The sequence below is a fragment of the Ostrinia nubilalis genome, chromosome 4 (assembly GCF_963855985.1).
Source record: "Ostrinia nubilalis chromosome 4, ilOstNubi1.1, whole genome shotgun sequence".
In the NCBI taxonomy this organism is placed as follows: Eukaryota; Metazoa; Arthropoda; class Insecta; order Lepidoptera; family Crambidae; genus Ostrinia; species Ostrinia nubilalis.
Genome location: NC_087091.1, coordinates 3,906,546 through 3,918,265, shown reverse-complemented (window position 1 = coordinate 3,918,265; position 11,720 = coordinate 3,906,546). Strand labels below are relative to the sequence as shown.

Sequence of the window (11,720 nt, the reverse complement as noted above, 5' to 3'; positions counted from 1 at the left end):
TGTCCTTTATGCAGAGCTGGGCACAGATTAATTGCTCAATTAACAGATTACTGTAAGTCCTTCCGTACTCCGGAAAATATAACCAGAAGAGTATCTTATAAAACAGATAGAATGAAAGTAATTACGAGGAAAAATTGATAAAACTTTTAACAGTGCCCATAAAAAATGCATGATACACCTAATTCACATACAATACCTATTCAGGTTCTCTTTAAGATATATCCTGAAGTGTAAATCATTATGCTTTTAGTTCATAAATATAATGCTGAGGGCTGTCGTTTAAGTATTCAACCCCTTACAGACAACGTACGAATAGCTTTAAATTATCATCCCTTTAATATTTTTAAACCTAACAGAGCAAATATTGAGATCTATCGGCAATCTCAAAAGCCTTTCAATAGAGAAATAAGCTTTGTCCTAAAAACCAGGTCACGCGACCAGAGTAAGCACACGTGCGCTGAAAGCGAACATGTGGACCGGTCGTGAATTGCAATCTATCTATAATAATATTATAAATGAGAAAGTAACTGTGTCTGTCTGTCTGTCTGTCTCTCTTTCACGCCTAAACCACTGAACCGATTTTGATGAAATTTGTGCATAGAGATAGTTTGAGTCCCGAGAAAGGACATAGGATAGTTTTTATCCCGGTTTTTGAAACAGGGACGCGCGCGATAAAGTTTTTCTGTGACAGACAAAATTCCACGCGGGCGAAGCCGCGGGCGGAAAGCTAGTATACAATAATATGACAAAATGTCAGCCGCTAGACGACAGCGAGTGCGGCATTTTGAATGAGCTTGTCTACTATCACTGAGAGGCTGTATAAGGATGTGTGCCTTATACAGCCCTTAAATAACCTGAGGTAATTTGGAGAAACATGTTTTTTTTTTAATTTAACCTAAAAAGTGTAAGAGGCGACTTAGGGACTTCACATCAAACAGAGAACGGGCAGCAGTACTCTCTGAAAAACATCAATTTTTTAAACTGCGATCTTCAACCCGCCTGCCAAGCGTGGGAATTATGGCAAAACCCCCCACTATAGTGGAGGAGGCTCCTAGTCCAGCAGTGGTCTGTAAAAGGCTGTTGATGATGATGAAGAATGAAATATTTTTTATGCATAACAAGGCAGGTATTTGACCTCACTAATATTAACTTAACCTCACTTACGTACGAACACTCCTAGACAGTCACAATACGGGACTACTCCCACCCCTCGCTCCCACCGCTGCAACTCCTGTGTAGCCAGGACCTACAGCTTAACCGCTAACCCAAACAGTAACAGTCACAATAAATGACCACCTCAAAGATCTTTTTTCAGATATTATGTAATATTTAATTAAATAAGGTAAAAAATTAGGAACAAGGACATTCAGTGAAGACCAAATCAGTCAGTCACAGAACTGATGAAAGGTGGAGGTCAAGTTTCGAAAAGTTTAGTCGAACCCCACCATAAGCAGCTCGATGGACTGATGGATGACTTCAGAAAGGTGACTGAAAGTAAGTTGGATGAAAAAGTGGAAAGCTCATACTCTTTTGCGTTCTTAAACTTGCTAAGACCCAGTTTCTCTGTCTGTTCCTTATAAAGTTTTATTAAATCAAGTTAAAGAAAAGAAAGATAACTAATTAGTTACTACCCGGTTATGTCTGCGAGAAAAAATTACGACCATTTAAATAACTATTTTTAACGATTTTTCTATAAATAGCTTGAAAAGTAGCATTAGCGTTATTTTAAACTCATAAATCACTATTAACAAACACATTTTGCCACTGTCTAGCTCATTATGCAAAAATCCGTTACAGACAATTAGTCACAGAGTTGCAGGCATGCATCATGCAGGTCTTGCGTGGTTCGAAGATTCGCAAGGTGAGGCGAATCGTGCTCGCCGATGCCAACCCGAGATATGAAAACAAATGCTAGAGTTCGAGTAATTACATATTACGTACTGGCAATTTAAATTTGGAATAATGCTTTAAGTCTGTTCTAAAGTTTTAATATTATTCTTTAAAATATCGCTTTATTCGCTTGTTTTAAAAAGATTTTAATGTCAAAACTGCCAGTATATTTTATGCTTAGCATTTTAGGTTCTACTCTATCTCTATTTTTTTTTAAAACCGTCTTCGTGATTCCAATATTTTCGTAATGCCAATAATGGTCATTTATATACCATATTTTATTCGTCTTCAAAGTTTAAGAAGACGATATAACCATTACGAGCTTAAAACTAAAGCTCTGACTAGATTGAAAAGAAATAACTTCAGACGATGGAAATGTAGATATCTGCGATACCTATTTTGCATCTAAAGGTAGCTTGATGATTTGACAATAGAGCCTTTCTAAGCCTAAACTTGAATATTTTTACCACTAAGTCACGAGCTTAGATGATCTAAAGAGATATGCTAAATAACGCAACACATAGAGTCAAGATCAGATCGCTTTAACAATCGGACAATTAGAATTCTGGCTGGCTTTTTATCTCGGTACTAAACCGTGCAATTTCTATTTGTCCCATTGACATTCACATTGCGTAAATGTGGTCACTTTTATAAGCTTTCCTTACATAATAATTAATGCAAAACTATACTAATGGCACAGAATAAGTACTAGTTGGTAGTTAAGGATATTGTATGAGATTTCTTTTTTAATAATGGAAAACATTTCATGATGTGAGATTTAATATTAATAGAGTGATATTGTCTTTGTCATGTCTAAAAATTGATAGAGCTTGGGTATCCTGGGATTTGGAGAAGAAAAGAAAGTTGTTGAAGCCCTCAAAATATTTCTACTTACACATACCTGTGAAGGTCACTGGCTAGGTCAAGGAGTATGTAAACTCTTTTCTCATCGATTTTCATCTCTCCAACTGGCTGCCATTAAGAAAAAAAGTTAAGTTTTTCTTTTTTCTCTTGACACTTTTCTTTTCAGCCAGTGTCAACTGCCACAGTAACCCCAAGTGCACACAGTACATTCGTTTTGGGGCCACATGTCAGTGGTGGTTGTCCCACTCCCTCCACCCACACGAGAAGGGGTGCCTGTATATAAAGTGAGAGTAGCTTACACGCACCGCATACGTAATTCTCCGCGAGTGTGTTGTGGGCCTTATTTTTTATTGATTTTACTGGTGTGTGAAAATGTTGCGACTTTGTGTTTCGTTAGTGATCCTGGGGTGCACTTTGGCTAGGCCTCAGCATCAGTACCAACAAGTTAGTAATTATTTAATAGTTTAACAGTGATTATTATTAGAATTAATTACATCAAAGGTTAATTAAATTGTGAACTTTATTGCATGAGTTGAAGTGTTGTGATTATCGAAAAGTGGTAAAAAGCTACATTACGAGAACATAATCATTTTATTAACAATATTATTGAATTGCGTTATATTTTCGTTAGCGTTATTTTTAATTATTACATAAATTGCAAATATAATTATTATAAGTACCTACACAATTTTATTTCGTTGCTGTTATTGAAGCAAATACTTATTTATTTTGTAATTGTAAATTCAACTATTATTGCACTTAATTATTTTACGATTAATTTGTAAGTCATAATTTTGTAAAACTACAATCACTGATACTTTCATTAAAGTGTTTTCTTATACATAATATAAATACGTTAATGGCTCATAACCAGGTATATAAGCTCAGTTTTTAAGGAACATATTTTAAAATAACATTATGTGACTAATAATTATTTTCTTTGCTATTAAAACTATCTTATGAACCTAAAATTTTAATTTAGGTAACTAATTAATTGCATGTAAATAATTTAACCTCTGAACTCTACTATAGTACCCTGCTTGATAGCTTTCTGAACGCCCTAAAATATTAATTTTAATTTTCAATTTCTGTACATAATTATGTTAAGATTTGTTATATCTTAGGGTGGGTTGCACCATCTTACTTTAACTTTGACAAACGTCAAAAATCTGTCAAATTCCATCGGAAAAGCACCAGTTATCGTCATAGTTACCGTCAAAGTTAGGTGTTGCAACTCAGCTTTAATCTTTATTATAATTTAACACCTAAGCAGTTTTCTATTCAACTGCCCTTTACTTGCTTTACTTGAAATACGTATGTTACATACAATAATTCGAAGCTCAAAATCTAATCTTCCATTGTAACATTACATGCTAGGTGAAGCCTTAGGAGTGAATTAAAATAACAACAGATGTATTGCGTTAGTTTTGTGACACCTCGTGAAATTGTGTGACACTGTACAATATTTGTCACACCATTCATACAGCAACTAATAACATAACAAAAGCCCAATTAGTGACTGGTGGCCGTGGTTGAAATATTTCTTGAAATATTTACACAATGTCGGCTATCGCACGTTTGCAACTTACTGAAATAATGGACCATCTTTTGTAACTGAAGTAAATAAAACAATGCTGATTCGTAATGATGATGATCTAGGTATTGGTACATAGTCATATTCTGCGGGTAGTTTTTGGCTAGATACCTCATTATTTTCTGACTTGAGTAATTGACTTTATCATAAAATAGATTTTAATTTTGGTAATGTGTTAGATATTATTATCAAACAAAGTTATTTTAACAAATTGTTTTTAAATACATAGGTAACAAATACCGAGACAAACAAGCAAATATTTAGATTAACTAGGTATACAGTAATAATACAGAAATTATACTTTCATGATTTTCATTGCACGTTTAGATTTATGAATTTTATTATATTTTTTGCGCAATATGTTTGTTAAATACATTAAACATTACCACCACAAAACCCATAGAATTCCATGTACAAATGTAATTCTTTGCCCAAAATCTTATTAATGGGATGTTAACCACCACAATGTACTCCAAATAACACGTGAGCCATTGTGTGTAAATGGTGATCGAGCAACCAGCTGGCCGGCCGGTGATTAGGGTTAGTGATTTTATTTTTATAGCTGGAAAGTCTTTACAATAGCTACAAAATATTAATGAATAAGATATTATTGCAATTATAACGTTTAACTATAAATTAAAGATCTTAGTGCAGCAATGGACAACATTCGGTTGAAGAAACGAACGAATGATACAGCTCTACTTCGCTTGTTTGATATCATTTTTTAGCAAAATCACACACTTAGCTTTATGATGAAAAAGATCCAATTTTTTTTTAAACATTATTTAGGTACAATAAGATACCTAATTAAAAGTAAGAGTGATTTGGGTAGTTTAAACATTGTTGTAGGCCCTTTTCATACAAACACACTGTTTACCCAAAGATATTGTGACATTGCATGTTTATTGTGTTAAGACGGAGGCCGCGGTAACACTGGAGGCAGGCAGGCTGAAACTAGGAATTGTGTCCGTGTATCATGAGGGAGACAATCCAATTGAGCTTTAGATATAAAGCACTAAGCGGTATGCAAAAACTAAACACTCAATACATCATTATAGGGGGAGACGTGAACGCCTAGAAACAATGGTGGATCAGCGTATGTTTATTGTATTAATTAATTATTTACATTTTACACGCTATTACTTGAGTGAGGTTAATTTGGCAACCCTAGCGGTGTTACAGTTACCGTTTCGAAACGCGCCGTTTATTCGGACTAGTTGCTCTGTACCAGTTAATCCGAACTAGTAACTGGTTACATAACCGATGATTGAGCAGAGCGGTTATCCGGTAACCGGTAATCGGTGACCTGACTTTATTGTTTAATTGGTCTTTTCTGGGCACAATTACACTCCATTAAACATTATGTCAGGATCATTTAATGCTCTGATGCGTGATTGACCAAATAGTCCAGTATTTTTAATTAGGTTTTCTTTTATAATGTTTCATCATCATTTTTCCTGTGTAAACATTTTAATTTAATGATTTGTAGATAGGATGTGTACAATTCTCTATATCCTTTATAGTGTGTAATTGGTCCAATAATTAACAAATTAATAAAAAAATACTTTAACGAAATAACAACACCTATCTGGAATTTCATCATCTTTTTCCGTCTCTAGAAGTAGACTGCTGGACATAAGCCTACTCTAAGAACGTCATGGACGGCTCTGGATCATTAGCAGTTTTATTTTTTTATTGTTCTTGCTCTTTATAACAATCTCACCCGAGAGGTGGTCTTCGATATCTCTTCGAGCTTGCTCAAACAATACCAGTCCACACGTGGCTTGAAGGCATTAGGAATGTAAGAGTTCAGGAACATAGAGTTACCCGCGACTAACCACTATAGTGTTTATTTACACCATATTTCACTCGCGAGTTGAATGCCCACTTCTTGGACACTCTTCATGGGCAAGGAGAATAGTTAACCAGTCTACGGAATAAGCGATCCACCCATGTCTCTCTATTTTCTTTGACCTTGTTATTTATATACTCAACATCAAATAAACCGCACCTTCCGCGACGCGAACTTTAATAAAGATTTTCTTCTCACACAATCATGGTACCCCAACAATATTGGTGTTATTTGAAAGCCCAATAAATATTATCCTTAAAGAAAAACACATTCAATTTCTTAATAAATGATTTACATACTCGTATACCATAAATGTGACTTGAAAAAAGACACTTTGGGCTCACCTCTGGGATCAATTAGACCAATTTTTATGGTTATAAAACCAAATAATGATCTCACGTGTCCTCTTTAACAGATTGATAGCGATTTATCCCAACAACAGTTTTATAGCCATAAAAGTTGGCTCAAGCGTAACTACCTATTTTTTGAAGAAGTGACTCTGGATCCTTCTAAAGACACATTTTTGGGGTAAAAACCTTTCTTTTAATTAAATGAAGCTTAGAACTAGGCTTTCAAATGGTGCCAATATTGGTGGGAAGTGGGGATGCATACGTTTGAAAGTGCTTGTTGCGGGAGGTGCGATTTATTTGATGTCGAGTGTATTATCAAATCTAAATATTTTATTCAATTTTGACCACTGGTGGCACTTATTTTAATGAGCTTATTTTAATTCAGCAGGGCGTAGAAGGCATCCCCCCTCACCTACTGAGACAGTACATCGGACAACAGCAGCAAGCGCAACAGACGCAGGTCATCCCCCGCCCTGCCGCCGCCGCCCCCGCTAGACTGGTTAGTATGGAGCTGACACTTTTCAACTTAGCAGCAGCATCTTCTATCACCTAGGGCCCTTGAGAAAAGAGCTTTTTATAAAACACACGTACAATGCAAAATATTAAAACTTGACTTAAACCTGACTGACCTGACTTAAAACCAACTATTCAAAGATGAATTTATTCAGCTACCTAGCCTAAAATCTAAAGAAGTTTTGTATGTTAATTTTTAACTTTCTTTGACGAGACTATTCTCACTGCTGAACTCCTACGTGTTAGGCAAGATCTATACAGCTTGCTTACCAATAACAAGACAACCTTAAAGACATGTTTCTTCCGGAAGAAACATGAATCCCGCAAAGAAGTTAATTAGAAGACAATTTAATTACTTATTCACAAACCTCTTAACGATATTTTCTGTTTTTGTTTCTACAACACTTTCACCAGTTTATTCAACCACTGCTCACCATTAACTCATCAAACTTTTCTTCCACAGCCCTACTCAGCCCAGAGCGAAGGTCAATACCAACACCAGTACCAACCACAGCCCCAGTACCAGGCCCAGCCAGCTCCGCAGCCTCAGCCCCAGCCCCAGTACAGGCCTCAGTACCAGCCGCAGAGGCAGCAAGAGCAGCGCGAACCCGAGGACTTTGACGTGAGTAGTACTGAGTAGTCAGCTGCCAGTAACAGCAGCCGCAGTATCAGACCTAGCCACAGCCCTAGTCCCAGTACAGGCCTCAGTACTATCCGCAAATACAACAGGAGCAGCGTGAACTTGAAGCCTATGACATGAGTAGACAATACCTTTACAACTTCTACAACTGCAGTACCAGTATCAGCCTCAGATTTAGTATCAAACCCAGCCGTAACCCCAGCTCCAGTACAGGCTCAGTAACAGCCGCAGAGGCAGCAAGAGCAGCGTGAACCCGAGGACTATGACGTAAGTAGACAGAGCCCATTTCACCTTCAATATGATCACCAGTATCAGCCTCAGCTTTAGCATCAAACCCAGCCGTGACCCCAGCCCCAGTACAGGCCTCAGTACCAGCCACAGAGGCAGCAAGAGCAGCGCGAACCCGAGGACTATGACGTGAGTAGACAGATACCATTCTACCTTCAATACCCGTAACAGAAACCGCAGTAACAGAAGCCGCAGTATCAGACCCAGTCGTAGCCCCAGCCCCAGTACAGGCCTCAGTAACAGCCGCAGAGGCAGCAAGAGCAGCGTGAACCCGAGGACTATGACGTAAGTAGACAGAGGCCATTTCACCTTCAATCCGATCACCAGTATCAGCCTCAGTTTTGTATCAAACCCAGCCGTAACCCCATCCCCAGTACAGGCCTCAGTACCAGCTGCAGAGGCAGCAAGAGCAGCGCGAACCCGAGGACTATGACGTGAGTAGACAGATACCATTCTACCTTCAATACCCGTAACAGAAACCGCAGTAACAGAAGCCGCAGTATCAGACCCAGTCGTAGCCCCAGCCCCAGTACAGGCCTCAGTACCAGCAATCCGACGTGACAGATGCCTTTACACCGCCAGTACCAGCAGCACAGTATCAAGCCCAGCCAGCATTGCCCACGCCCACGCCTACTCTTCGCCATAAAAAAGGAGAAGAGCTTGAGTTCTGACAGATCACACCGGAATAGTATGATGATGATTTCTATTGTTGTAATGATGTTCCCTGATTGAATTATGAATGTGTCACAAAAAATAATACACTTATCGGAAGTATAGCAATTAGTGTTGGTAATGTGACTTCCTGACATTATCACCTCATGCTCATAAAAACTCTAACATACTCGCACTTCCGATTAATTTATTATCTAGCAAAAAACTGATTTGCTACTAGTATAATAAATTAGAAAGTGTTAAAAAAACAATTAAGTTAACTTACAAGTTTAATTTACGATTTTCATTAAAATGCTATTCTCGTAATCACGTTGGGCGTCTTGAACGATCTGTATTTTCAGAGTCAACTGAATGATTGATTTTACATCGAATATTATAATGAGACAGCTTTTCATGCCTAATAAAATACAACGGAATTGTTTTAGACTAGCACCTGGTATTCTATTCAAATCTAAGTAAACAGTAACTTAGTTACTTCACTTACAATGCCCGGAACGATAATGTGGCTCGGCCAGTAATGCGGATGGATCAGATCGGACGGTGCCCGCGCCACTTTCACTGCGACCACGATGTCGGAATTGCGCGTACGCAGGGTTGACCAAGTTGAAAGCGGCAGGAAGACAAAGTTTAAAACAGCGAATTATGCTATTATTTTTATTAAGTATTCTTGCGAATCCCTTAACTGTTAATCTGATTGTGACAATAACTGCCCAGCAAAGATTGTTCTAGAACTTTCATAATTTTTATTTAAGAAAATTGTCTTCCTGTGTGTATTTGAAATGAAGACTTTCTTACTTAACTACAAATATAGAATAGGATTTTCGAAAGTTTCTTAGAGCCGCCTTTTAATTTCAAATTATTTCTTCCCAGCCTCATCCTTCCTACCAATTCGGCTTCGACGTGAACGACGACCAGTACACCAACTACCAGAACCGCAAGGAGCAGAGAGACGGTGACGTCATCAAGGGCTCCTACTCCGTCGTCGACAGCGATGGCTTCGTCAGAACCGTCACCTACACCGCTGACCCTAAAGAGGGTTTCAGGGCTGAGGTTAGTATCTTACATTGTTTCAATTTCTCGATATTTTAGGTGCTTTAGGCCAACAATCCATATTCCAGACTTTAACAATCGAAACTTACCAAATACATTGCAACTAGTTAGCACTGTTCAAGACATTTTAAAAAGCTCTACATTTAATTTTTTTTCTATAACATTCCAATTAAGTGTATTCATAATCTTCTAAATCAAACTAAATAGCCTTTTATTAGAATCTTTGAATGGATGAAATCGTTAATTAAAATTTAACCAATTTTTTGGCACATGAAAACAAAAAACATAGTCACGGAAATTATTTTAGATAAATCAGATCACTATTGCTGCAAATCCAATCATGTTCCCTTTCTTTGAAATAATTCAGTTCACTGACAAAACAATCCATCACAGGTCTCCAGGCAGCCCACCGACATTGTCGTCAAGATCCCGACTCCCAAGCCCCAGTTCCAGCAACCCCAGGTCCACCAGCCGCAGGTCCATCAACCGCAGCCGCAACACCAGCCCCAGCAAGCCCACAGGCAGCATGCCCCTCCCCAGTACTACCGATATGAACAGCAATAAAACTAAGTCCAGGAAAGGCGGATCCGGAGAGAGAAGTCTGGGAGTAATAAGATTACGCAAAACTTAACTTTCAAATCTATTCGCGGTGATAATTTAGGGTCAATTTCATCGATTCTTGATAAAGTTCTAACTTAAAAACGCTATCAAACAAAAAGGTTACTGGTTAACCAGTGATTTTCTGCCATTCGAGATTTGTTAAATCAAAAGTCATTCTTAATCTTATTCAAGGACTTTACCAGAAAGTGGTGTAACAAGCCCCTATACTTTAAGCTAAATTTTACGTATATTGAAACGGACTAATTTCGAAAAACAGTCATCAGTCAAAAATGGCATTAGGTAAATTTCCTTTCTCTGGATCCACCGCAAAGTCAAAAAAATAATATTGATTGTAATCTAGAATTTTTTACTTGTCCTGTATCTAGTCCTGGATCTTACTTTTTCTTGAGTACTCATTTAAATGTTTCATCTTTCTCCTTTACATCTACATAATGTACTTCCAAAAGTCCTAGGCTCTTGGTTTTGGTATTAACACTATTAGCTTCTTCTAGAATACAATCATTAGTGTTTATTATATTTTTGTTAGCTTGCATATCTAACTGTTCCTCAGTCTTATTTAAATTCTTAGTTGTGATTATTCCACAACTTTATCATTAAGATTACTTAAGTCGTTAAATTTAGTGGTCATTTTACCATCGTTTTATTTTGATACACAATTTAACCAACGGCAGATTTTTGTTACTTTTGATAATTTTATATTAAAATCTTGAAATTTCTGAAAAAATAACTTTGTGATAATGATCGGTGAAAGTGAGTGTTATAGATGGTAATTAGATTTAAGTAATATGTTTGTAAATAGATAGAAATAAATTTTCTACCGACTGCAAATGTTATTTCATTTTGATGGACAGATGATTGCTGAGGAATGTGCAAAAGAAAACAATATTTTCATATTTAATTTATATTAGTTTTCATACATTCGTTGTTCGCAATTCGCTATAAACAGATCTTCTCACAAAGGCATTAACATAATTGTATAATATAAATTATTAAATACCATTTTAATCTCTCACGCTGCTAGTTAAATACTCCGTCCAGTCAATAACATCATTATGAAGCATAAATATTTAAATAAAATTAACAATAATAAAATCAGTCTATATAAGAATTTAAATAATTTCATGAACCGCAAAATGGCCGTCAAATCAAATCCTATAAAACCAATTGAGACAATTTTTCGGCAATTTTACAGTAAAATACAATTCGAAATATCTGCCCCCATATTATTTTCCTAGTTTTCACAAGCACACAATCATAGAAATTCGTACAACAAGCATCTAATTGCTCTCAAATATTTTACAAAACACCAATATACTTGGTCAACTTTCCATTCAATGAACACTGTAATGTTAGTTTAAATATCTTATCTATAAATGCAACTAGTAA

General features: G+C 36.7%; 1 protein-coding gene across 1 annotated transcript; it reads left to right on the top strand.

Annotated features, from left to right (window-relative positions):
• The first annotated feature begins 3,064 nt into the window (after positions 1-3,064).
• LOC135088504 (pupal cuticle protein Edg-84A) lies at positions 3,065-11,162 on the top strand. The gene is made up of 5 exons (XM_063983332.1): positions 3,065-3,198; positions 6,936-7,049; positions 7,527-7,685; positions 9,534-9,713; positions 10,107-11,162. The coding sequence occupies exons 1-5, from the start codon at positions 3,127-3,129 to the stop codon at positions 10,275-10,277; spliced, it is 696 nt and encodes a 231-aa protein (XP_063839402.1). The 5' UTR covers positions 3,065-3,126; the 3' UTR covers positions 10,278-11,162.
• Positions 11,163-11,720: the final 558 nt, after the last annotated feature.

Bases quoted from the DNA above. Each gene is read 5' to 3' on its own strand.
- LOC135088504 (XM_063983332.1), top strand. From the start codon at position 3,127: ATGTTGCGACTTTGTGTTTCGTTAGTGATCCTGGGGTGCACTTTGGCT. The intron at 3,199-6,935 runs GTTAGTAATTAT...ATTTTAATTCAG, and splicing joins CTCAGCATCAGTACCAACAA to CAGGGCGTAGAAGGCATCCC. The intron at 7,050-7,526 runs GTTAGTATGGAG...TTTCTTCCACAG, and splicing joins CCGCCGCCCCCGCTAGACTG to CCCTACTCAGCCCAGAGCGA.